Source organism: Hyla sarda, chromosome 6, assembly GCF_029499605.1.
Source record: "Hyla sarda isolate aHylSar1 chromosome 6, aHylSar1.hap1, whole genome shotgun sequence".
Lineage (NCBI taxonomy): Eukaryota > Metazoa > Chordata > Amphibia > Anura > Hylidae > Hyla > Hyla sarda.
The window spans coordinates 150,667,648-150,693,577 of record NC_079194.1 but is presented as its reverse complement, the minus strand read 5'-3'; the positions used below and the strand labels follow the sequence as shown (position 1 = coordinate 150,693,577).

The 25,930-nt window shown below is 45.0% G+C and overlaps 1 protein-coding gene across 3 annotated transcripts in view; it reads left to right on the top strand.

The window, feature by feature from the left end:
• The window catches only part of CA5A (carbonic anhydrase 5A), a 125,612-nt gene extending 100,484 nt beyond the window's left edge, over nucleotides 1–25,128 (top strand). For all 3 annotated transcript variants that reach the window (XM_056525554.1, XM_056525553.1, XM_056525552.1), the window contains exons 2-7: nucleotides 5,528–5,725; nucleotides 11,347–11,465; nucleotides 14,178–14,273; nucleotides 14,353–14,415; nucleotides 15,840–15,995; nucleotides 24,908–25,128. In XM_056525554.1, the coding sequence (XP_056381529.1) occupies nucleotides 5,528–5,725; nucleotides 11,347–11,465; nucleotides 14,178–14,273; nucleotides 14,353–14,415; nucleotides 15,840–15,995; nucleotides 24,908–25,075 (800 nt within the window). In that variant the 3' untranslated portion in view covers nucleotides 25,076–25,128. The remainder of the gene's footprint in view (nucleotides 1–5,527; nucleotides 5,726–11,346; nucleotides 11,466–14,177; nucleotides 14,274–14,352; nucleotides 14,416–15,839; nucleotides 15,996–24,907) is intronic.
• Nucleotides 25,129–25,930: the final 802 nt, after the last annotated feature.

Sequence of the window (25,930 nt, the reverse complement as noted above, 5' to 3'; positions counted from 1 at the left end):
ATAAGGGTGAGGTGGAGGACCTCCATGGTGGACAGTCACTGGGTGTACGGTCGGGGCCCCCAAGTGGTCAGGGGGTCGCTTCATAGGTGGTTCTTCTCTGGGGCCTCCTTTATACGCAAAGTCCAGGTCCTCTCTCCCCATACCCCCCTCGGATGACAGTGAGTGCTGGCAGGATGTGGGGGAGCCTGAAGGGCTCCGGAACAGTGAGGGGACGCTCTGGGAGGGGGAGGGCCTACCCCCCACAAACAGCATGGCCGACTCCAGTACAGCGCCCCCGGGGTCAGAGAGCACAGCAGACTCCCTGTCAGCACTCACCTCCCTCTCACACCGAACGGAGTGGTGTCCTGCAGCAGACAGATCCGGGGGTGTCTGCGGTTCCCGGGGCGAAGAGCTGCGCTCAGCAAGCGGCAGCGAGGACCGCGCGCTTTCCGGCGCTCTTACTGCTGTCGGCACATGTGGGGAAGCGCGCGGACCCGTCGATCCTTCACTCCCAGGCAGTCTCATAGGTAGGTCCTGCAGCGCAGCCAGGTGGCCTCCCGATCCCCGGGCAGCCTCTTCCTCCTTCTTCTTCTGTTTCTTGGCGGGCAAGGAGGGGGTGGGAGTGGAGCCCTCCGGCTGGTCCCGCGCCATCTTGGAGAGTCCGGGCATGGCGCTCTGGCCCTCAGGCAGTTCCATGCAATGGCGGCAAAGAAGTTCGAAATCGGGACCACTGAGTGCTGTGGTGTCCCTCTGGAATGGCGGTTCCGTCCAGATCTCCTGGTGCCCATGTAGAAGGCAAGATATCACCCGTTATTGCGGCCGTGGGTCGGAGCTCAGGCAGCGTGCGACTGTCTTCCTACATGGCTAGCCACGCCCCCCTTTTATTTATTTTTTAATTTAAAGAATGCCCATTCTACAGTGTGAAATAAATCAATACCATCAAACCTCTATTTTCGTCCAGTGCCTCACTGTGATCACCTTTCTGATAGAAAGCCAGTCACTGGCCACAGCGATGTCCTGCCTCAGCCAGTGATTGGCTGAGAGGCTGTATGACACTCTAGGCACCAATGTTACTTTGTGCCCAAGCTTTTTGTCATGAAGAAGATTGCAGTCAGGGACCAGTGCAGAAGACTGGGTAAAAGTAGAGGTTTTGTTTATTGATAATTTTTTTTTAATTTAGAGTTCCTCCACAGTAATGTGAAAGACTCCTGCACAGTTATGGCAAACACTTGATTTGTCGTTGATACTGAGGGTAGCACAACCAGTTATTAGGTTTAGGGGCAGTTACTTTTTTACATTGGGCCATGAAGGTTTGGGAAGATTGTTACCCTCTTGGGGAAGCTTCTGCAGGATGCAATCCTAATGGGCGGACAGGAAAGAGTTGAGTTGGACTGATCTCCCAAGACACAGAAGAGCCGGTCCTTGTGAACACCTAGCAATTGTAAGTGAAGCTGATCGTTCCTGACAACTGAGCTTTTCAGTAGTGCAACTATTTGGTGGAAAAATATGCTAATTGATGGAATAAATGGTTTGCATGGAATTTATGGTATTAGCTGACTTATTTAGTATTTTTTTTTCTTCTTCTCTGCAGCAGTGTAAGTTTACATCCACATTGGTAGAAGTAAACTAAGAATGCTGAGAAGCCACTGCTGCAAAGATGTGGGGTACTTTTGGCTTTTACAGCAGAACACTGGATGTGTGCAAGTGCGATGAAGGCCACATCTTTGAGAAGCCGGGAGGTTTTTACTGCTGGGTCAGCCTGGTTCATCAGTGCTGCGCTTGTGGTCTGTGTTCACAAATGCTTGCTCGAAGTGTCATTCGACGTGAATTCCGCTAGGGACATGCCATGGCATTGGCTGTATTTTTGAAATGTAGAAGCTTTCATATTTCTATTTTGCAAAGTCTTAAATGCTAGTCTGGCATTTATAGGGGTACTCCGGTGGAAGACCGTTCATTTTTTGTTTTTTAAATCAACTGGTGCCAGAAAGTTAAACAGATTTGTAAATTACTTCTATTTAAAAATCTTAATCCTTCCAGTACTTATCAGCTGCTGTATGCTCCAGAGGAAGTTCTTTTCAAATTTATTTTCTATATGACCACAGTGCTCTCTGCTGACACCTCTGTCCAGAGCAAGAGCAAATCTCCATAGCAAACCTGTCCTGCTCTGGACAGTTCCTGACATGGACAGATGTGCCAGCAGAGAGCACTGTGGTCAGACAGAAAAGAAATCAAAAAGAAAAGCACTTCCTCTAGTATTCAGCAGCTGATAAGTACTGGAAGGATTGAGATGTTTGAATAGAAGTAATTTACAAATTTAACTTTCTGGCACCAGTTGATGTTAAAGAGAAAAAAATACTTTTCCACAGGAGTACCTCTTTAAAATGGAATTGATTTACAGACCTTGCTGCGCTGTGGACTTGGCCATTAGAGAGAAAACATGGCCCCATCAATGGAATTTCTGCTGCATATTTTATCATTGTCTTATCAGCAGAAAGTCTGCAGCAAAATACGCACATGTAAACATACCCTAAGGACCCTTGCACACTACTGTATTTCTCCAGGCGAAGAGTTGGGTACAGTAGCCTCATATTGTCTACAATGGAATTTCGCTGCACTAAGAATACTGCCAAATTTCTGTGGCAGAATTTCAAATTCCAACTCCAACAAAAGAATGAACATGTTAAATCTCTCAGCAGAATGCTACCTGGAGAGCATTACAGTCAGTAGGGACGGCATAGGTCCTCGCTGTGTTAGCACAGATAAATTCGGCAGCACCTGCTGCACTCTGAATGTCCAGGCGGATATTCCTTGATGTACACACATTCTAGCAGAAACAGTGAAACTGAGACAAAGATGCAGTGTGAACTCGCCCTCATCTCTACTTTGAAACCATATAAATGTTTATCATAGCCAAATGGCAAAGAAAGACTTGGCTTGGCGTAGGGACTGGTACAGTATTTACTTGTCTCTTTAGCTTACCGTATATACTCGAGTATAAGCCGACCCGAGTATAAGCCGAGACCCCTAATTTCAACCCAAAATCCCAGGAAAAGTTATTGACTCGAGTATAAGCCTAGGGTGGGAAATACCTCATCCCCCCCTGTCATCATCCAGACCCGTCATTAACATCCTCATCATCATCCCCTTGTCATCATCCCACACATCCCCCCTTCATCATCCTCTTATCATCCCACACATCCCCCCTTCATCATCCCCTTATCATCCCACACATCCCCCCTTCATCATCCCCTTGTCATCATCCCACACATCCCCCCTTCATCATCCCCTTATCATCCCACACCCCCCCCCTTCATCATCCCCACCCCCCTTCATCATCCCCACACCCCCCCTTCATCATCCTCTTCTCATCATTCGCCCTCAGTGGTCTTCAACCTGCGGACCTCCAGAGGTTTCAAAACTACAACTCCCAGCAAGCCCGGGCAGCCATCGGCTGTCCGGGCTTGCTGGGAGTTGTAGTTTTGAAACCTCCGCTCCGGAGGTCCGCAGGTTGAAGACCACTGCGGCCTTCAACATCATCCAGCCCCCTCTCACCCCCTTTAGTTCTGAGTACTCACCTCCGCTCGGCGCTGGTCCGGTCCTGCAGGGCTGTCCGGTGAGGAGGTGGTCCGGGCTGCTATCTTCACCGGGGGCGCCTCTTCTCCGCGCTTCCGGCCCGGAATAGAGGCGTTGCCTTGACAATGACGCAGAATTACGTTGGCAATGAACGCACCTCTGCGTCGTTGTCACGGCAACGTGACTATTCTGAGGCCGGGCCCGAAGCGCTTAGAAGAGGCCTCCCCGGTGAAGATAGCAGCCCGGAACACTATCCCACCGGACCACCTCCTCACCGGACAGTCCTGCAGGACCGGACCAGCGCCGAGCGGAGGTGAGTACTCAGAACTAAAGGGGGTGAGAGGGGGCTGGATGATGTTGAAGGCCGCAGTGGTCTTCAACCTGCGGACCTCCGGAGGTTTCAAAACTACAACTCCCAGCAAGCCCGGACAGCCGATGGCTGCCCGGGCTTGCTGGGAGTTGTAGTTTTGAAACCTCTGGAGGTCCGCAGGTTGAAGACCACTGCGGGTGGGGGAGTTCACTCGAGTATAAGCCGAGGGGGGTGTTTTCAGCACGAAAAATCGTGCTGAAAAACTCTGCCTATACTCGAGTATATACGGTATATATTTGTATGTGTGGATTCTGAGCACCTCTTTGTTTTATGTACGATAGCCTTCCTATTGTGTTCTTGTAATTGAACTTATACAACCTTTTACTGTGCACCTAAGATCATTGCATGACACTGCCTGGAGTCCCTGTGATGCTATAACCATCCCGAATGCTGTCACACAAGGGATAGGCACTGAGATGATCTGCTGGGGTTTGCAGCTTCTCTTGTAAACAAGATGTTTATTATCCTTGTTATGTGCTACAGGTTACAGGACAAGGTGTTCTCAAGTTGGAGTGACCGTTCTATATTATACACGGGGTAAAAAACAAGAAACAGGACAAGTGACCCCAGGGGTTATTTCTTGGGGATCTAGTTAAACTAGTTTACACCGCAGCTCAATAGCCTATCTGAAATTCCAAATCTCTTATCTGGTTTTCATGTCAGTTTGATTCTTGAGTAATGAAAAATTCAGCAACTTTCTAATACATGTATTTATGCATTCCTCAGCATTATCAATCTGAATATAAAGTGTTACTGTCAATTAAATTCATTTATGGCACTTTGTACATACATGTGACTATATTAGATTTGTTCGGGTCTCATTGATGAAACCCCCTTTTAATTGTTAGTGTGATTTGTATAAGTACTCCCCCTCTTGGACTTTTTGCCCATTATGCCACTCTTACAAAGTGGAATTTAAAGGGGTATTCTGGACAGACCTCCCCAAAGAATAGAGGATAAGATGTCTGATCACAGGGGGCCTGCCTCTGTGACCCCATGCGATCTCTGTGCAGCACAGCATTCTGTGCGGGGCTGCAGGGCCAGTCTTGGAAACCTCTGTGTTTCAGGGACTGGAGATGTGACATCACGCCATGCCCCCCCCCCCCCCCCCATTCATGTCTATCGGACAGCCATCACGCCCCCCTCCATAGACATGAATGGAGGGCACAAAGCAGCACGGTGGGACCAGAGCCGGGTGAATTGCAGAGAAAGTGCAGTGAGACTGTGAGCAGTGCAGCAGTATAGCCTCACCTTGTTAATGCCCTTGATAGAATAAAATAATTGGCCAGAATTTTCCCTTTTAAATTCCACTTTTTAACCGTAGAAAAATAAGCAAAAAGTCCATGAGGTTGAGTACTTGTGCAAGACACTGTATTTAACGTTTGGTCAGGATCTCAGTGTTGAGACCCTCCCTTTAATCAAAATTTTTGACATGACTGTGTGACATCTACTGATGTAATATGGATGGCCAATCCGAATTATGTATCCTTAATTTTGCAAGCTTGGATAACTCCTTTCTTTGTTGCGCTTAGGTACAGATGTTAAATAAGCTAATGTAATGGCAAAAAGGATCCAGTGATTAATCCAGTAATTACATTTTTACAGTGCACCCACTATGGAAAGGACCTCTAGATATCCCCGGAGGATCGCGCCAGTCCCCTATTGACATTCGTGTACGGGATAGTGTTTTTCATCCAAATCTTGCGCCTATCTCTACCCAGTATGACCCGAATACATGTCTTCACGTTTGGAACAACGGATATTCCTTCCTGGTGGAGTATGATGACAGTACTAACAAGTCAGGTAAAAAGAACTCCTAATTTATTTATCTGTCTTTAATAATAAGCAGGTCCTTTTAGATTTGACTAAGGTTTCTGCTTTCCATTCATATACAGTCATGGCCGTAAATGTTGGCACCCCTGAAATTTTTCAAGAAAATTACGTTTTTCTCACAGAAAAGGATTGCAGTAACACATGTTTTGCTATACCCATGTTTATTCACTTTGTGTGCATTGGAACTAAACCAAAAAAGGGAGGCAAAAAAGCAAATTGGACATAATGTTGCACCAAACATGGGCTGGACAAAATTATTGGCACCCTTTCAAAATTGTGGATAAATAAGATTGTTTCAAGCATGTGATGCTCCTTTAAACTCACCTGGGGCAAGTAACAGGTGTGGGCAATATAAAAATCACACCTGAAAGCAGATAAAAAGGAGAGAAGTTCACTTAGTCTTTGCATTGTGTGTCTGTGTGTACCACACTAAGCATGGACAACAGAAAGAGGAGAAGAGTATGGTCTGAAGACTTGAGAACCAAAATTATGGAAAAATATCAACAATCTCAAGGTTACATGTCCATCTCCCCAGATCTAGATTTGCCTTTATCCACAGTGCACAACATTATCAAGAAGTTTGCAACCCAAATTGATGAAAGGTGACAACGCAGGATAGTCTGGATGGTGAATAAGCAGCCCCAAACAAGTTCCAAAGATATTCAAGCTGTGCTGCAGGCTCAGGGAGAATCAGGGTTAGCGCGAACTGTCAACATTTAAATGAAATGAAACGCTATGGCAGGAGACCCAGGAGGACCCCACTGCTGATGCAGATACATAAAAAAGCAAGACTACATTTTGCCAAAATGAACTTGAGTAAGCAAAAATCCTTCTAGGAAAACGTCTTGTGGACAGATGAGACCAAGATGGAGCTTTTTGGTAAAGCACATCATTCTTCTGTTTACCGAAAACGGAATGAGTCCTACAAAGAAAAGAACACAGTACCTACAGTGAAATATGGTGGAGGTTCAATGATGTTTCGGGGTTGTTTTGCTGGCACTGGGTGCCTTGAATGTGTGCAAGGCATCATGAAATCTGAGGATTACCAACGGATTTTGGGTCGCACTGTACAGCCTGTGTCAGAAAGCTGGGTTTGGGTCTGAGATCTTAAGTCTTCCAGCAGGACAATGACCCCAAACATATGTCAAAAAGCACCCAGAAATGGATGGCAACAAAGCGCTGGAGAATTCTGAAGTGGCCAGCAATGAGTCCAGATCTAAATACTATTGAACACCTGTGGAGAGATCCTAAAATTGCTGTTGGGAAAAGGCTCCCTTCCAATAAGGGAGATCTGGAGCACCTTGCAAAGGAAGAGTGGTCCAACATTCCGGCTGAGGGGTGTAAGTAGCCTATTGATGGTTATAGGAAGTTATAACTGATTTCAGTTATTTTTTCCAAAGGGTGTGCAACCAAATATTAAGTTAAGGGTGCCAATAATTTTGTCCAGACCATTTTTGGAGTTTGGTATGACATTATGTCCAATTTGCTTTTTTCCTCCCTTTTTTGGTTTAGTTCTAATACACACAAAGGGGAAAACATGTGTATAGCAAAACATGTGTTACTGCAATCCTTTTCTGTGAGAAATACTTCATTTTCTTAAAAAATGTCAGGGGTGCCAACTAGAGATGAGCGAACTTACAGTAAATTCGATTCGTCACAAACTTCTCGGCTCGGCAGTTGATGGCTTAAATTAGTTCAGCTTTCAGGTGCTCCGGTGGGCTGGAAAAGGTGGATACAGTCTTAGGAAAGAGTCTCCTTGGACTGTGTATCCACCTTTTCCAGCCCACCGGAGCACCTGAAAGCTGAACTAATTTATGCAGGCTAAGTCATCAACTGCCGAGCTGAGAAGTTCGTGACGAATCGAATTTACTGTAAGTTCGCTCATCTCTAGTGCCAACATTTACGTCCATGACTGTATATAATCTCATCAAGACTTTTGTGAAGCTGTATTTTGGCTTGCTAGAACCCTTTTTAATGTGAGATCTGCTGGTTGCCACTGGTTTGATGTGAAGATCCCTGGTCAACTGCTGCTTTATGTAGAGATAGTTGTGGCCAGCAGATCTCTTGCAAGAAAAATGTGCAGTAGTTTGGAGTTGCTGTATTAGTCCAGTGATAGAAATGCAATAAGGACATTACAAGAATTTACAACATTCTGATTTTGAAATGAAAATGTAGCATTGCAGATGAATTGCCATTTCTGCCATTCATGGGTGACCGAAGTCCACCAGTGGTAAAACCCTGTATGCTGTTCATGTGCCTGAGTAGGGTAATAGTGAGACAGTCCTTTAAGCCTGTACTTTGAAATTTGCTGGTTGTGAAATTACTAAATCTTTCTTTATTTTGTGCATTGGACAATGTATAGACGTACTAAGCCTAATGTGCCCCAGAGGCATTCACTTTAATAGAGTAAATATTTGCACAAGGATTCTTGCTGCATTATATAAAGGCCACTACCTGAAAGTCAGCAGGTTATAACAGTGCTGGAGCAATAGAACCGCTGCAGTCATACAGTACATTCGGAAAGTCTTCAGACCCTTTCAAATGTTTTCACATTTATTGCACCCTTGTGCTTAAAGAAACTAATACGTTTTCCTCTATCATTCGGCACTCAATACCCATAATAGTGAAAAAAGAATATTAGAATTCTCTGTTATTGAAAAGAAAAAAACTAAAATATTGCATTGACATAAGTATTCAGACCCTTTATCCAGTGCTTAGTTGAAGCACCTTTCGCAACGATTACAGTCTCCAGTGTTCTTGGGTATAATGCCACAAGGTTTTCACACTGGGATTTTCTGCTATTTTTTCACTGCAGATCCTCTCAAGCACTATCAGGTTGCATGAGGACCGTCGGTGGACCCCATTTTCATTTTTTTCCAGAGATGTTCAAATCAGGGCTCTTGCTGAATCACTCAGGGACATTTAGTTGTCTTTAAGCCACTGCTTTGTTGTTTTGGCTGTGTGCTTAGAATAATTTGGAGATTTATCAAGACTTGTGCAGAGAATAGTAGTACAGTTGCCTTTAGCAACTAATCAGATTTCTTTCATATTTCAGAGGCCTTTTTAAAAATTAAACAAGATTTAAATAAAACTTCCCTGTTGTCTTGTTGGAAAGGGAATCTTCTGCCCAGTCTGAGGTTCAAAGGACTCTGGATCGGATTTTCATTAGAAATATCTCTGTACTTTGCTGCATTCAGCTTTCCCTTAACCCTGATCAGTCTCGCTGTCCTAGCTGCATAAAAGCGCCTGCACAGCATGATTCTGCCACCATCACCTGATTTGCTTTAGGCATGACTCTTAGAATTGAGGCCAAAATCGTGAAAACTTTAACCTTGCTTTGACCAGAGAGTACACCGTGTCCTTCATTAGTGCCTTTATTATTTTTATTTAATTTTTTTCTTGGCAACTCCAGGCAACTTTCATGTACTTTTTGCCAAGGTGGGGCTTTTTTCTGGCATCTCGGCCATAAAGCCCAAATTTGTGGAGTGCTGCAGAGATGGTTGAATTACTCAGAATTTCTGCCATCTGCGCACAGAATCATGTAAAGCTCAGCCAGAGTGACTGTTGGGTTCTGTGTCACTTCTCTTACCAGGGCCCTCCCCCGCCCCCATATCCAACCTTTCAGTGCATCATTTATTTTTATTTTTTACTGGACCCTTCTGCAGATCCGTGCCTTCATACAATCCTGAGCTGTACAGGCAGCTCTCCCATCCCCTAATTCTCCTCCAGTCAAGGTGTAGAAACATCTAAAAGATGATCAAGAGAAAAGGGAGACCACAAAGCTAAATTTCCAAAGGTATGAATACTTATGGCTATGAGAAATTTTATTTCCTTTTTCTAAAATTCTAGTTACAACATAACAACACAATGTGTAAAAAGTGAAGGGATCTGAAAACTTTATGAATGCATTGTAATATTGTGTATTGGTCACCCATGTATTGTAACAGTCTCTAGAGGTTCCTGGCACTGGAGATATGTGACAGAAAGTGGTGTTCATGGGGACAGCAAGGTATCTCCATGTCCTTCAATTCCTTTTATTGAGGAACAACATCTGGTTAAATTTTCTTCTTGCCCTCCTGATTTGGCTTTGAAGTGACTTGGTTGGTAAAATGTTGTGTACACACTTCTCCATGCCATATTCTACAGGTCACTGCTTCTTTCTCCCACATCTTCTTCCAGCTCTAATATTGGGAGCTTTTGTGACATTTGAGGTCTAATAAGCAGATTTTCCTTTTGGCCTTTGGCCAGTACATTCCGCTCCATCAGCCCTGGACAAAATCTCTAATCGTCTACACTAGAAACCTTTCATTTGGATTGTCATTGGACCTTACAGCTTCTGAATTGTTAAAGGGCAGCTGTCATTGGTTCAATGAGATCATATACATTGCTTTCATTATTATTGTGCGTTTTTTTTGGGTCAGTGACTGGGGCTGTCTTGAACAGGGGCTATTTACATGTGCCTATGTGGCCAATTCATCTCTTCATTTTTTTAAATTAAATTTTTATTTATTTTCGGGGAAAACAAACTCGTGACTACCTGTCGTCTCCCATCACATACAAACAGCTCCTCCTATCTCAGCTTCCTTTGTGCATGGGAGGTTGTTATTGAGGATGAGTCCTCATATTTAGGTGAAGTTGCGCTATAACCTGTGAGGGTCATTAACATTTTTATTTTCCAATCCTTTTTTTCTGATCAGCTTGTGACCAGGAGCCTGTTGTAATCTCTAGAGATGTGTTCTCAAGTCTCAGGCACTTGTCTGGTTAGCTTGTTGTGTCACTGTCGAACTTCACAATGCTGATTCCTACTTCTATATCCTGGTAAATAAATTAAATCTTTACATACCCCCCATTGTAAATGACTGGGACTCATGTGACTCGCTGCTCTAATATTTACTGCAGCCTGTTGACTGTGTACAGATGTAATGCACTTGTGTCGTTGATATGTAATGTCCCTGCACGTGCTGTATGAAAGTTATCAGTAGGAACTCAGAGATTGTGTTCACACCATTTATTGTTGATAAAACCTATTCAACCTCCTCCATGCAACTAGTTAATGGAGAATTCAAGTCAATGTGTCACCTGCACAGATTAGCCAGAACATTAAAGGGAATCTTTGGGTAGCATAAAACGGGGGCATGGAGCGAGGTTGGGTTCGAGCATTTCAGAAAAATTATAGTAAAAAAAAAAAAAAGCCACCTGGACCCCAGTATTCAGTCATTGGGGTGTGTCCTCTTGGACACTATTTATTCATTGGGCCATGGCCCCTCTTGCTGGCCCTAAGCGACATGTCTCTCTGCACACAGACAGGAAGAAACCCTTTTTAATTGGGCCAGCGGTGTGAGGAGCAGCTGCAGGGACTACTTTCTGTGACTTAGCTGAGTATCAGCGGCTTTTATAAACTATGACTTCTCTGTAAGGCAAAGTAAATAACAGACCACAAAATAGCCAATATCACTATTTATTTTACATTCTTTTCATAGTTTCATATTTCTCATGTTTTGTTTTTTGGTCTGTATTTTTAGCCTAAAGAAAAAATGAAACAGCGTGTGCCTAATTCTGACATGTCATTGTGTTTCTCTCGTTGGTCACAGTGGTGAGTGGCGGTCCCCTGGAGAACCCCTTCAGACTTAAACAGTTCCATTTCCATTGGGGGATAAATAATGACTGGGGCTCTGAGCACACAGTGGACAGCAAAGTGTTTCCTGCAGAGGTAAGATTGTGGTTAATTATTATGGGCTGGTGCAGTATTCAGGTGTGAGGGGTGTCACAGCAGAAAAAGAGAATGGAGACACCTATAATATAAAAATTACATAATTTTATTGAGTATGCATTAGGACTCGCCGAAACGTGCGTTGGGGTGGCGTTGCTCCAGCAGACCCTGATAGAAACTGGATGTTACAGTTTGGTATGCCTATTGTCTTCACTGTGTGCATTGTACTGTATGATAGTTAGAGCATTGTTTTGCCTATATATGCGCTGTTAATGCACACATGTGTGACTATGCACCATGTTACTTTTCCTTATGCAACTTATTAATGTGGATCTGTCTGTGAGCAATGCCTTTGTCGCTCCACTTTGTGGATGCTTCTCCCCATATGTGATTTTAAATGAACTTTTTAATGCATACTCAATAAAATTATTTAATTTTTATATTATAAGTGTCTCCATTCTCTTTCTGCTGCGATATTTGTGTAGGAGTACACAATAGGTTGATTGTAATAAGTACTATCTTGATATATTGATACAAAACTTTGTTTGCTGTTGTACTTATAGGTGTGAGGGGTGGTATGTTTCATCACAATCACAGTTAGTGACAAAAGGCTGCAGCACTCGCTGATTCAGAGCATTTGTCTTTTAATAAAATAGGGTCATAGATGCGTAAGCAATGACTGTTTCTCTAAAACTAGCCATACACTTTCAATAACTGCCAGCTTAAAGCGCAACTGTCATGGATATTTTACCCCCCCCCCCCCCCCAGACTAATAGCATGATAGTATAGATGATGACACTTATAATGCACCTATACCTTTTGGCTGCTCTTTATCAGCAGGAAAATAGTTTTATCATGCGGTCAGCAACTGTCGGATAGGCGTGGCTGGGGATCGTAATGCCCCACCTCCGCCACGCTTATCCCCTGTGAGTGCTGGGACCATTGTATGATTGACACACAGGTCCCCACCCCTTGATGTCCATGATGTGCAGTCCGGTGTGACTCCACTGAGCCTATACATATTATGTGCACCTTTATGATATATGAAATACAGTGCCCGTTCTCCTCTTCTTTCTTCTCTTGATGCGCTGCTTCTGCTTTCACTAGAGGCAGAGAGAGAGAGAGCGCTGTAATCCCTCCCAGAACAATGGGGTCGGCAGAAAAAAATCCCCGTGTGACGTCACGCTCCGCCCCTCAATGCAAGCCTACAGGAGGGGGACTGATTACAAACGGGGTGTCGCGTGCATGATCACGGGCGTCCCCAGCGGCAGGACTCCCGCTATCAGGCATCTTATCCCCTATCCTTTGGATAGGGGATAAGATGTGTAAGCACCGTAGAACCCCTTTAACACTTCAGCTTCTTCAAGGCATGTTGATCTCCCCTATAAACATAGGGAAGAATTATTAGGGTTGTCCTACCAAATGTAATATATGTAATTATATAGTGCTTGTTGAGACAACAATATTACCCACTACTTCCATTTTTATCTATTGCCTTGTTCAAGTAATTCCCCAACCTGTATTGCCTTGTTGTGTATGTCGTTGTTGTTTCTTATGTCTCACATCGCTCCTGAGAAGTCTAGGTCATGCATGCTCAGTTGGTTTTCCTATTCCCTGTCATGTTCTGTCAGTTTGCCTGACACAAGCACTGAAGAGCAGCTTTTCACTCCCCTCTTACATGCTGTCACTTTACTCTCCTGCTCTCAGATTCCCTCCCCCTTTGTCCAGCAGCTCGATGGTGTATACAGACAACTCTTGGCAGTGAAGGGGGGGGGGGCGGAATACGTCATTCAGTCTTCTCTCCCCCTCCTTCAATTGCATCAATATATACAGTATACACTCCATATAAAAATCTCAATATCTATAATCAGGAAGTATGCATAATACTTCCTGATTTTTATAGTAAATACATACAAATGTTTAATATAGAGCAGTTGCCTTAAACCATAATACATTATCCAATACATAAACTGATGGTTACAACTTAATCATGGAGTCCAGGTGGAATTCAATGTGTCAACGTTCCCCCACCACTATTGCACATGTTGAGGGATCATAAGCAGTCAGCTGTCACTTTGGGGAGATTCAAAACCCGTGAAGAGGAAAAGTGGAACAGTTGCCCATAACAACCAACCAGATTGCTTCTTCTATTTTAAAAAAAGGCTGCTATGGGTAACTGCTCCACTGTTCTATTACACAGGTTTTGATAAATCCCCTATTTGTTCACTTTTATACTGTGCAGTAGAAAAGTAATAACATTATTTCCAGTATTGCCTCTTGCTTTGTGTAGTCTATTGCCATGATTGAAAAAATAGCCAGTCAGTCAGAAGGAGACTAGCGCAGTAGTATGTCTCATATTGCACCAGTGACCTAACATAACGTTGTCTTATTACCCCGTGTAAGGTAAGGTCTGCATCATATGGTGGATTTTTTGTGTGCAGGAAACACAAATGTAATAAATCTGCTTTGACTTCAATTGTTAAGTTAGGGAAAATCTACAACAAATCTGCAGTGTATCTTCAACAGAGTTCAAATCCACACAACAGGTCAGTTTCCATGTTGTGGATTTTTTTTCCACAGCACATGGATAAGATTTCTTCAAATTTAATTGTAAACGCTGTTTTCTATGCATTGAAGTCCTTTGCAGAAAACCTGCAATGCCACATATGGCTCTATTTGTATTTTAAAATTTGAACCTTCTACTATTTTTAGCTCCACCTGGTCCATTGGAATTGCTCAAAGTATCAGAGTTTCGAGGAAGCCATCATGGAGGAGAACGGCTTGGCTGTTATTGGCATCTTTCTAAAGGTAATTCTTGGTTTGTGTGGAAAAACTTACAATGAATTTTTCTCTGTTGTGTGACACAGATATATTTTGTTTCCAACAGCTTGGAAGGCACAATGAAAAGCTGCAAAAGCTGGTAGACATATTGCCTTCTGTTCGATATAAGGTAAGTTGTTGTTGTAGTGTGTGCATGTTTATCTACATATATAATTTGTGAGGCAGTGACAAAAATGGTAGTCGGGGATCACTATATTTGTAGCTACCAGGTTTCAGGAAGAGTTTGGTTGAATCCCTAGCAGACCATAGCTGCTCATAACGTCAATTAAGTCTGTTTTCAAGGCTAGATTTTTATGGAATGAAAGGCAGGTTCGTAAGCGGGGGCCTTCCAGTCACTTTGTGGCCAGTCCCGATGCTGAAGAAAGCTGGGTAAAGGGTTATAAAGGGGTACTCTGCCCCTAGACATCTTATCCCGTAAAAAGGATAGATGATAAGATGTCTGGACGCGGGGGTCAGAATGCCAGGTGACTGCAAGGAGAACATGGGGGGGGGGGGGGGGGCAGGGGTCGGACCCCTGCAATCAGACCCCTTATCCCCTATCCTCTTTGGATTATTGTATAGTTAGCACTTGGACTAGTGGGAATTTATTTTGTATTTTGAGTGTGCAGGCTGTATTCATGTTTGCTGTTAAATAAAATAGGAGAAGCTATGTCTTTAAAAAAAAAAAAAAAAATTGTGGATGCTGTTAGCGATTAGACCGTTTAAATACCAATTGTCTGTAGCCTGTTGATTTGGCCACAAGGAGGCACCATAACACCATACCATATTACTAGATAAAGCGTGTGTGTGTGTATACGTATATAATTTTGTAGAACGCATGTATATGCAGTATTGATGGGCAATGCAAATTGCAATCCACTAATTTAAAAGCTTGTTTATGTAATTACATGAAAATAAGAAGGGATTATTTTTTTTCCTAGTAATGTTAGTTTTGAAGTCTCTTGGACAATATTTAGCACCTTGTTACTAGAAGTATGTCATTCCCAATTCTGGCCAGCTTGCATTTCTGGTAGCTTGCATTTAAAAAAAAATATTCCGTCCTGCACAAAAAAATTGTAGGATATTTTTCATGCCTCCCTTATTTATTAATTCAGTTTTTTATGTAATCCATTTTTATGGAAAAAAAAGCATTAAGAGTCATAGGTGGAAAAGTCTGTCACGTAGGATCATGAACAGAGTGGTATAAAATGCATGAGACATTCAAACTGCTTATTGTAATTCATATTAAAAATGGAATGCAGAGAGAGTGAGATAAAACTAATACAGTGGCATTACATTAGGTAGATGTTAGCAAGTAGGTTATGAAATAGATATCCAAACAGTGAGAATTAAGCAAAGAAATAAACCCGGTTTACAAGTAATGCAAAAAGCATGCATACAACAGAGTGTATAACTAAATGGCAATAAAGCCGAAAGCCTCTCATTCTTTAGAACAGTTTTTTAAATATTTTTTTTTATTGTATTTTAATATTTCTTTATTGAAACGATAAAACTGTAATGACACACTGTTTTTGTATATTTTCTTTTTTTAAGGATTCTCTTACTGAGTTTAATTATTTCGACGCCTCCTGCCTTTTGCCAACCTGCAATGATTACTGGACATACTCTGGCTCGCTGACCACGCCACCGCTGACAGAGTCCGTGACTTGGATTATAATGAAAAAGCCGATTGAAGTCGACCACAGTCAGGTGACTTGTCTGCATCAATTTTTTTTTAGTTAAATTCCATGCAGTGACCCAACCTCTAACCCCTAGATATGTGACAGTACAGGGTCAAAATTATGTTAAAGACCCCTCTGTACAATAGTTTATGTCCCAAGTGGGTATCTAGCATTTGGATGTAGGTAAAACAATATGCTTTTCTGCATTTTAGGTTTAAAGGGGTTATCTAGGGAGCATAGCTGTAGTACTACGCATAACCTGTAGATAATAGTGGCACTGTTTTTGGAAGAAAGCAGCTATTTTTTTTCTAATGTTGGATAACCTGTTTAAATGGGCACTGACAGATAAAAAAAAACTTTTTATTCAGTTGATTGGCTGTGAGCAGCACAAGCTACCACCCCTGCTACAAAAATATACCACTCTACTCACATTTATCTAATGTTCTCTCCCTAACCTAGTGTTTTCCAAACAGTGTTCCCACTACAACTCCCAGCATGCTGGAAGTTGTAGTTTTGCTACAGCTGGAGGCACATAGTTTGGAAAACACTGCCCTAACCTGTCACTCTCTCTAGTTTTTCCAAAACTACAACTCCCATAATGCCTTGATAGCCTTTATAACAGCAGAAGAGTGACATGTTGGGGATGACTGGTATAAAGGGCTTGATAGGAGTTGTAGTTTTATAGGAGTCCTCCCCATACAGTCATCCCCCATCTGTTATACGGGCTATGAGGGCATGATGGGAGTTGTACTTTTATAACAGCAGGAGAGTGATATACACTCTGTCAGGGCCTGATAGGAGTTGTAGTTTTATAACGGATGGGATGTGACTGTTTGCCGAGGATTCATATAAAACCATCTCCCATCATGCCCTGACAGCCTGCATGTCAGTCATTCCCAACCTGTCGCTCTCCTGCTTTTATAAAACTACAACTTCCATCATGCCCTTATAGCCTGTATAACAGCATGAGAGTGACAGATTGGGGATGACTGTCAATACTGCTTTTTTACCACATGTGACTCCAGCTGTTGCAATACTACACCTTCCAGCATCCCTGGACAGCCAAATGATGTGCAGGCATGCTGGGAGTTGTAGTTTTGCAACAGCAGGAGGGACCCAGCTTGCAGCAACATTTTTGTAACTCAGTTATACCAATCGTGCCTCCAGCTGTTGCAAAACTACAACTCCAAGGATGTTTGGGCATGCTGAGAGTTGTAGTTTTCAATTGCCAACATTTCAGGTGTGTGTGTGTGTGTCTACAGCATAAAACCAGAGAGGAAACGGTGCAGTGATTGGCTGGCTGCCATACTCTCTCCTGAGACCAGTGGGAGTGGTAGGAGTCATCACAGTGAGGGTAATTCTGAGAGAAATATAGGTCGTAGACAAATAAAAATATGTACATTAGTGCTGGATGGTATACCGGTTCATACCGAATACCGAAATTTTTGTGCTGCATGATATTAATTTTTCCCATACCGCAATACCGGTTGGGCCTCTCCCCCTCTGGAATGAATGAATTGTCAACCCAGTGCTGCGCTGTCACCACATCGGGGAACTAATCATATGTGACCTGCGAGTGCTGTTCTGCTTCTCCCCCCCCCCCCCCCCCCCCTCAATTATCAGGCCAGCGCTGCGCTATTCCCATCGGGGTACTACTCAACGTCACCCGCAAGCGCTGCCCTTCTCGTCCTCCTGTTTGTTGTGGGCCGCCGGCGCTGACACTCTATACTGTACGCTGTGTCCCTATGCCCAGGCTGCAAAAGATAAACAAAGTAGATTTTAACTCTCCTTCCCCCGTCGATCCAGACCTTCTTCCTGGGGATGGGAACGTCAGAGAGCCGTCAGCCTATCACCGGCCGCAGCAATGTTCTGCCTCGGCCGGTGATAGGTTGAGCGCACTGTCATTTAAGATGCCGGCCGGCTATATACCGTGGAACCGCCATAAGTTACAAAAATACCGTGATACACATCTTTGGTCATACCGCCCAGCTCTAATGTACATGTTCAGGATGAGGTACTGAGTAACATATAACAGTTTTTTTTTTTTTTTTCTTCTTTGTGGGCTCTGACAGGTATGCTTTAAAGGGGGTACTGTGCAGGAAAACATTTTTCTTTAAATCAACTGGTGCCAGTTAAACAGATTTGTAAATTACTTTATCGGCTCCATTGGGGGACACAGACTCTGGGTATATGCTGCTGTCTCTAGGAGGTTGACACTATGGTAACCAAAAAGTTCCCAGCAGGATATACCCGCCTCCAGGCCACTGAGCAATTCAGTTTTTGCTTAGTGTCTTAAGGAGGTGGACATGGTCTGGTTTTCTCCAGACCAAGTCTCATATTTTTTTTTATTAGGTTTAGGGACTGTTTTAGTTCTTTATTCCTTTTTATTTCTGTTTTCAGGTGGGGACTCAGGAACGCAATGTTCACTGTTTCCCCATTGTGAGAGGTGGCAGGCATCTTGGATGTACTGTTAACCCCCTCTCGCCAACGGTCAGCGCTTGGGGTTGTACATCATGGGTCCGGGTCCCCCACCTCCCTGTTCGCCTCGCTATGAGCTTGGCTTGCCGCAGGTGAAAATGCTGACTGAAGACTACAGTCTGAAGACTACAGTCTGAAGACTACAGTCTGAAGACTACAGTCTGAAGACTACAGTCTGAAGACTACAGTCTGAAGACTACAGTCTGAAGACTACAGTCTGAAGACTACAGTCTGAAGACTTCCTTAGGTAAGTTCTTCAGCATAGGTGAGTATCTTTTTCTCCCTAGGTCTTGCAACAGCTGGAGACCCTCTGTTTTTTTGGCCCTATCCTACAGAGGCTGGACTGGCCGGGGGATACTTTTCCCTGCAGGGAAAGTAATTTTTTATTATATGGGGGGCAGTGCAGCTTGGGGCAGTGTTTTGTCTACATGGGCACTTTATTAGAGGCGTGTGTGTAACTGTACACGCTGCGGGCGGCTTGCGCCCCTTACTTTCACTTCGGCAGCCGCGGCTGCCGACGGCACTTTGCCGTATATCTTCTCGGCCCGGCGGATGTTAGCTCCGCCCACCTGGCCGCATAAGCGCCTCAGCAGCTCGAAAAGAGCCACCAATCAGGGCTGTGCGCTTGTTGGGGCCGTGCAGGGGCCAATCACAGAGCTCCTGGCTCTGACCCAGCCTCTACCTCCTATTGGCTGGAGTTTTTTTTGTTTCTTTTTTCTCTCCCTCAGCACGGTGCAGAGTTCTCCTCACAGCAGCTGCCTCGGGACACAGACTCTGGGTGAGAATGTAAATTTTTTGACTATGTCCGTGCCCAGAACTGTTCCTCCTTCCAAGCAGATTCCAGGAATATTAGTTACCCATTACGCTTGTAAAAGCTGCCTGCAAAAATGTCAGGTTCTGCTGAACCCACTTGTCCTGCCTGCTCCACTGCTCCCCCAGACCCCCCTGCTATTTCTAACCCAGGTGCCCCTTCAGACCTGGTGGGTGTGGCCGCCCCTCCAGCCTGGGTTTCCTCCCTCTCCCAGTCTATGTCCGACTTGGCACAAGTCTCCCGTTCTGTGGTGACTGCCTTGGAGAGGTCTACCCTTCACCGGCCCTCTAGAAGGTCCCGTTCCCCTTCACCTTACGCTTCGCATAAGCGTAATAGGGGTGTCTCCTCTGACTCTTCCCAAGAGTCTACTGGTAGGCAGGGGCTTTCCTCTCGCAAGTCTCGCTTGACCACTGCTTCAGGCCACACGCGTCACTTTTCTAGAGGACATTCCTGTGGTCGCCGCTCTGGCTCTCCTGAACCTCGTACCAGGTCGGAGTCCCCCTCTTCCAGGGCCGCCTCCACTCGTTCGCACTCTCCTGGAGAGCTAGCGGCCGAGGGTTCCGATTTGGAGGACCGTTCGGACTCAGTTGACACGGTGAACTCATTGGTTATGGCCATAAGAGACACCTTTAACCTAGAGGACCCAGGAACTTCGGACACAGCTCCAGAAGTATCCTTTCATCGTGCCCGTCCGGGACCCAAAGTCTTCAGCTCTCACTCTGAATTTGAGGCCATTCTAGAATCTGCCTGGAAGCACCCTGAGAAGAAGTTTCAGGGACTGAAGCGAATCCAAGCGCGATATCCTTTCGCCAAGGACTTTGTTTCCAAAGTGACTTCCTCTCCGTCGGTGGATCCTCCCATTTCCCGCCTTTCTAAAGCTACTACTTTGCCGCTGGCGGATGCAGCGGCCTTCAAGGATCCTGCAGACGAAAAGGTTGAGTTGTTGGCGAATTATGCCTTTGAAGCAGCGGGTTCTTCCCTGCTCCCTGCCCAACTCCGTCAGTTCTTCCGGAGGAGAAGCTGAAAGAATGCCCTGTCTGCTCTGGCCCTCCAATGTTCCAAAGCTGGAGATTTCCTGTGTTCTGCTTCCTTGCACTCAGCTCGCTGCGCTGTCTATGCCACCGGTAATTTAGTGGCCCTCTGACGTTCCATTTGGCTTAAAACTTGGAACGCGGACGCTGCATCTAAGAAGTCTCTCACCGAGATTCCTTTTACTGGTTCCCGTCTTTTTGGCAAGCGCCTGGATGAGATTATCTCTGAGACGACAGGGGGCAAGAGCTCTTTATTACCTCAAAACAAATCTAGCGCTTCTTCCTTTCGGACGTCTGGCCCCTCTAAAGGGTCCAACCATGCGCCTCCATCGTGGAAGTCGGACACCAACCGGCCCGACCGTTTTGCGGCCAAAGCGGGCAACCGCAAGCCCACTTCTGCATGAAGGGACGCCCCCACCCGCAGCCTTTTTTTTGGGTGGGAGGTCGACTCTTGTTTTTTCGGGACGTTTGGACCACGCACATTCAGGACTCTGGGTCAGGGACGTGGTGTCCTATGGATACCGGATAGAATTTGCCTCCCTTCCAAGGGATCGTTTTTTCCAGTCCCATGCTCCCAGATCTCCCTCGCTTGCGAGGGGATTTCGGGAGGCTCTTCAGTCCCTTCTCGTCCAGGGTGTCAATATCCCAGTTCCTTCAAGGGAATGCTTTCAGGGTTTTATTCCAATCTTTTCATGGTTCCTAAGAAAGGCGGGTCTGTGCGGCCAATCCTGGATCTCAAACGTCTCAACCAACATATTCTGATCCGCCATTTCCGAATGGAATCTCTCTCCGTTCAGTGGTGGCATCTATGGATCAAGGGGAGTTTCTTTCCTCGGTGGACATCAAGGATGCCTACCTCCACGTTCCAATTTTTACTGGACACCAGCGGTACCTCCGCTTTGCGGTTCCGGAAGGTCATTATCAATTTGCGGCTCTCCCTTTCAGTCTGGCCACAGCGCCACGAGTCTTTTCCAAGATTCTGGCGCCGGTGGTAGCTCTGTTACGGTTAAGAGGGGTCTCAGTGATACCCTACTTAGACGACCTTCTCATCAAAGCCCCCACCAGAGCCCAAGCTCTGGAGAATGTGAGCCTCACTCTTCAGACCTTATGTCGCTTTGGGTGGATGGTCAAGTCAGTTCTCTCCTCCACCCAGTCTCTGGTCTTCTTGGGGCTTCAGTTCGACTCTGCCTCGGCTCGGATTCGCTTTCCGCCGGACAAACGTTTGGCCCTCTTGTCGGGAGTCCGCTCCCTCCAGACACCATCCCTGGTCTCCATCCATACTTGCATGGAAGTCCTGGGTCGGATGGTGGCAGCCATGGAGGCCATACTCTTTGCCCAGTTTCATTACCGTCCTCTTCAGCTGGCGATTCTTGCACGATGGGACAGGTCCCCTCTCTCGATCGTAGGATTCTTCTCCCGTTCCGGACTCGGCAGTCTCTGCGCTGGAGGCTCTGCTCCCCTATTCTTCTTCAGGGGAGTTTGTTCCTCCCCCTCCACTGGCAGGTGGTCACGACGGACGCCAGCCTGTCGGGCTGGGGGGGTATTTTCAGGAATCAGACGGTTCAGGGTCTCTGGCCTCCCCAAGTAGCCCTTCTTTCCATAAACATTCTGGTACTGAGGGCAATTTATCTGTGTCTGAAGCTTTGGGAGTCCCTGCTTCTGGGTCACCCTGTCCTTGTCCAGTCGGACAATGCCACGGCTGTTGCATACATCAATTGGCAGGGCGGCACTCTCAGCTCAGCGGCCATGTCCGAGGTGTCAAAGATCCTCCTCTGGGCGGAACGAGTGGTTCCAGCCATTTCGGCAATTCACATTCCCGGAGTTCTCAATTGGGAAGCGGATTTCCTCAGTCGGTCCTCAGCCGACCCCGGAGAGTGGTCTCTTTTTCTGGAGGTGTTCGCGCAGATCTGCGACCTCTGGGGGACCCCGGACGTGGATCTCTTCGTGTCTCGACACAACCGGAAAGTTCCGAAGTTTGTCAAAGACAGAGGACCCCCTGGCTCTAGCTGCGGATGCCTTTAGTAATTCCGTGGTTGGGCTTTGTCCTACCCTACCTGTTCCCTCCTTTCACTCTCCTTCCCAGGGTTCTGAGGAAGCTCAAGGCAGCAGGAGTCCCCGCCATTCTGGTGGCTCCAGACTGGCCTTGAAGGGCATCGTACGCAGACGTGGTCTGGCTTCTGGATGACGTTCCGTTCCGCCTTCCCCTTTGTCCAGACCTACTGTCACAGGGTCCCCTTTGCCACCCCAATTTACAGTCTCTCCATTTGACGGCATGGCGGTTGAGACCGGGGTTCTAAGGGCCCGCGGCTTCTCCTCCCAGGTAATTTGCACCATGCTTAGGGCTCGCAAGCCCTCCTCTGCGAAAATTTACCACCATACCTGGTGGTCTTACTTTCGTTGGTGCGAAGCGCAATCTTTTTCTCCAGTTACCTTTTCCGTGCCCCTTCTCCTTTGCTTTTTACAGTCAGGGTTGGAACTAGGGCTGGCTCTCAGTTCCCTTAAGGGTCAGGTTTCGGCCCTTTCTATTCTTTTTCAGCGTCCTCTGGCTTCCAATTCTCATGTCCGGACCTTTCTCCAAGGAGTGGCACATGCGGCCCCTCCTTACCGGTCCCCTTCTCCCCCTGTGAACTTAGTTCTAGGCGCTCTCCAGGGCGCACCCTTAGGGTGGTTCCCCTTCGCCTCCTTTCCTGGAAAGTGGCTTTTTTTTATAGCTATTACCTTCATTAGGAGAGTTTCTGAACTGGCAGCTCTCTCCTGCCATTCCGCTTTCCTGCCTGACCTTTTTTATTCTCTGCCCACCCAAGGGACGGATTTTGTACATACCAGAGTCTGTGTCCCCCAATGGAGCCGATAGAGAAAAGGAGATTTTTTAGACTTACCGTAAAATCTCTTTCTCGAAGGATCCATTGGGGGACACAGCTCCCGCCCTTTTCTGGGGTTCCTTTTTCGGTTATCTGTCCGAGGGAGTGTTCAGTTATTGTTTCTTCGGGTTCTCGGACAGTTCATGTTTTTTTTTCCTTTGACCTGTCGGTCTCCTCCTATTGCTCTGAGACTAAACTGAATTGCTCAGTGGCTTGGAGGTGGGTATATCCTGCTGGGAGGAGCCGACTTTTTGGTTACCATAGTGTCGACCTCCTAGAGACAGCAGCATATACCCAGAGTCTGTGTCCCCCAATGGATCCTTCGAGAAAGAGATTTTACGATAAGTCTAAAAAATCTCTTTTGTTTAAAAATCTTAATCCTTCCACTACTAATCAGCTGCTATTTCCTCCACAGGAAGTTCTTTTCTTTTTGGATTTCCTTTCCGTCTGACCACAGTGCTCTTTGCTGACACCTCTGTCCAGAGTAGAAGAAAATCCCCATAACAAACCTATCCTGCTCTGGACAGTTCCTGAAATGGACAGCGTTGTCAGCAGAAAGCACTGTGGTCAGACAGAAAGGAAATCCAAAAAGAAAAGAACTTCCTGTGGTGCAAATAGCAGCTGATAAGTAATGGAAGGATTAAGATTTTTAAATAAAAGAAATTTACAAATCTGTTTAACTTTCTGGCTAAATTTCTGATAAAAAAAAAAAAAAAAAAAAGTTTTTCAGCGGAGTACCCATTTTAAGTTTGCTGCCAGTTTAGTTGAGCTCCTATAGTGCAGGGAGGGGGAAGTTCATTTGTCCTCTCAAATGACTGCAAAGCACTTGGTGTAAAGACAACAATTCTCAAAATTTAAGGGGGAGATTGATCAAAACCTGTCAAGAGGAAAAGTTGAGTTGCCCATAGCAATCAATCAAATCGCTTCTTTAATTACTTAAAAATGAAAGAAGCGATCTCATTGGTAGCTAGGGCAATTCAGCAACTTTTCCTCTGAACAGGTTTTGATAAATCTAAGTCCCTGCTGAATTAGTGTTGGGAGATTTAAGCACTGAAACTGCAGAATAGGGAGTGCAGCTCCGAAGTGTAATACAGGCTGTAACTAAGAATTAATAAGAGAGAAGTAGTGTATGTACACAGGGATTCATATTTTAGGGAGGGATTTACAAAGACTATCATTTCATACACTGGTCTGAGGTAAAATCCTGCTAGTGTACGTTGTCAGATTTATTTGGACACATCTGTGGCTGCCTAGTGTTCCTTACTGAAATCTACAGTCATAGATTACAGCTAAAATTTACGGCAGTTCTTTGTCTGATATTGTGATAAATCTGGAGGCCACGCCCCCTTTGAGTGTCGCAGCTGGCAAGTTTGCAGATGTAAGTGAAGAGAATATATATGGCCCTCCCTGATTGGTGCTCAAGTAGGAATCCCTCTCCTTGTAATAGCTTCAAAATAAACTTTTTGCAAACAGTTTGCAATGCAGAGTAATTTTTTTGTGTGCAGTCCTTATGTACAAAAATGTATGTTTCGGTCCCATCTGGACCTTTTTATCAGAATAATACCAGACTGTTGCCGAGGTTAAAGTAGAATAGGAGCCTGCCAGGTGCCATGCACGCTGTGAATAGAGTCTGTGACAATAGTCCTTATGGAGATCTAGCCTGTGTACCAGTATATAAAGTGAGGATTAGAGATAACATATACTATCATGACAGGTTTGACAGATTTATTTATGCCAGCATTTCTTTCTTCCTTTTTAGTTGGCAGTTTTTCGCAGTCTGCTATACACTGCTGTGGGCGAAGAAGAGAAGTACATGGTGGACAACTTCCGTCCTCTGCAGCCTCTCATGAACCGCACAGTCCATTCCACCTTCAAACCAGCCATAAAGATGTCTGACTTCAAAAAGACTGATGTTCAGGCTGGCTAAAGTGTGTATCTTTTGCTCTTGATAAGTGGTCTTCAACCTGCGGACCTCCAGATGTTGCAAAACTACAACTCCCAGTATGCCCGGACAGCCGTTGGCTGTCCGGGCATGCTGGGAGTTGTAGTTTTGCGACATCTGGAGGTCCACAGGTTGAAGACCACTGCTCTAGATAATGTCACAATCTACAACAGCCATGTGCGCATTCTACATGACATAGTGATACTGTACGTGACCTCTTTCTGCATTAGTATAGAACCGATACTGCCTCTAATGTTCACACTGCAATGCTGTTTCTATACTTTTCTGTCTTTTTATAGCTTACAGTTACGTTTACAGGCACGTCTGAGCTCAACATTGGTGCCTTATTTTATATTACTTTGAGGAATTATTTTTTTTTCTGCAGTTTTTAGAGAGAAATAACTGATTTTAAGTGACCTTAGAATAACATCAGGTGTCCTAAACCCAGACCGCATGGGCTGGCCATAAATATTCTTGTTAGACTTGAGGACTGATGGACCATGGTGTGCTGGACCATTATGTTGTGCCTAGAATCCGTAATGGTGCTTCTATAATATGCACAGTGCAGTTCTGACACACAAACACACACACACACACACGTCCAACCTGTGGTGTAATTTTACATTTTTATATGATGGACATTCATTGTGTCTAAGTTGTTTTGGTGTGCAGTAGGCATTAGTCCTAGTTGATGATTTCCATCTTGAATTTTATGTTTATATATAGAGAGAGATCTGTTTGAAAATGTTCATCTGGTTATAGTAAATGATATACCTCCTATAGAGCATGTTTTCCACAGGGTGTTGTAGTTATATTTACATGATAGATGCATTTAATGAT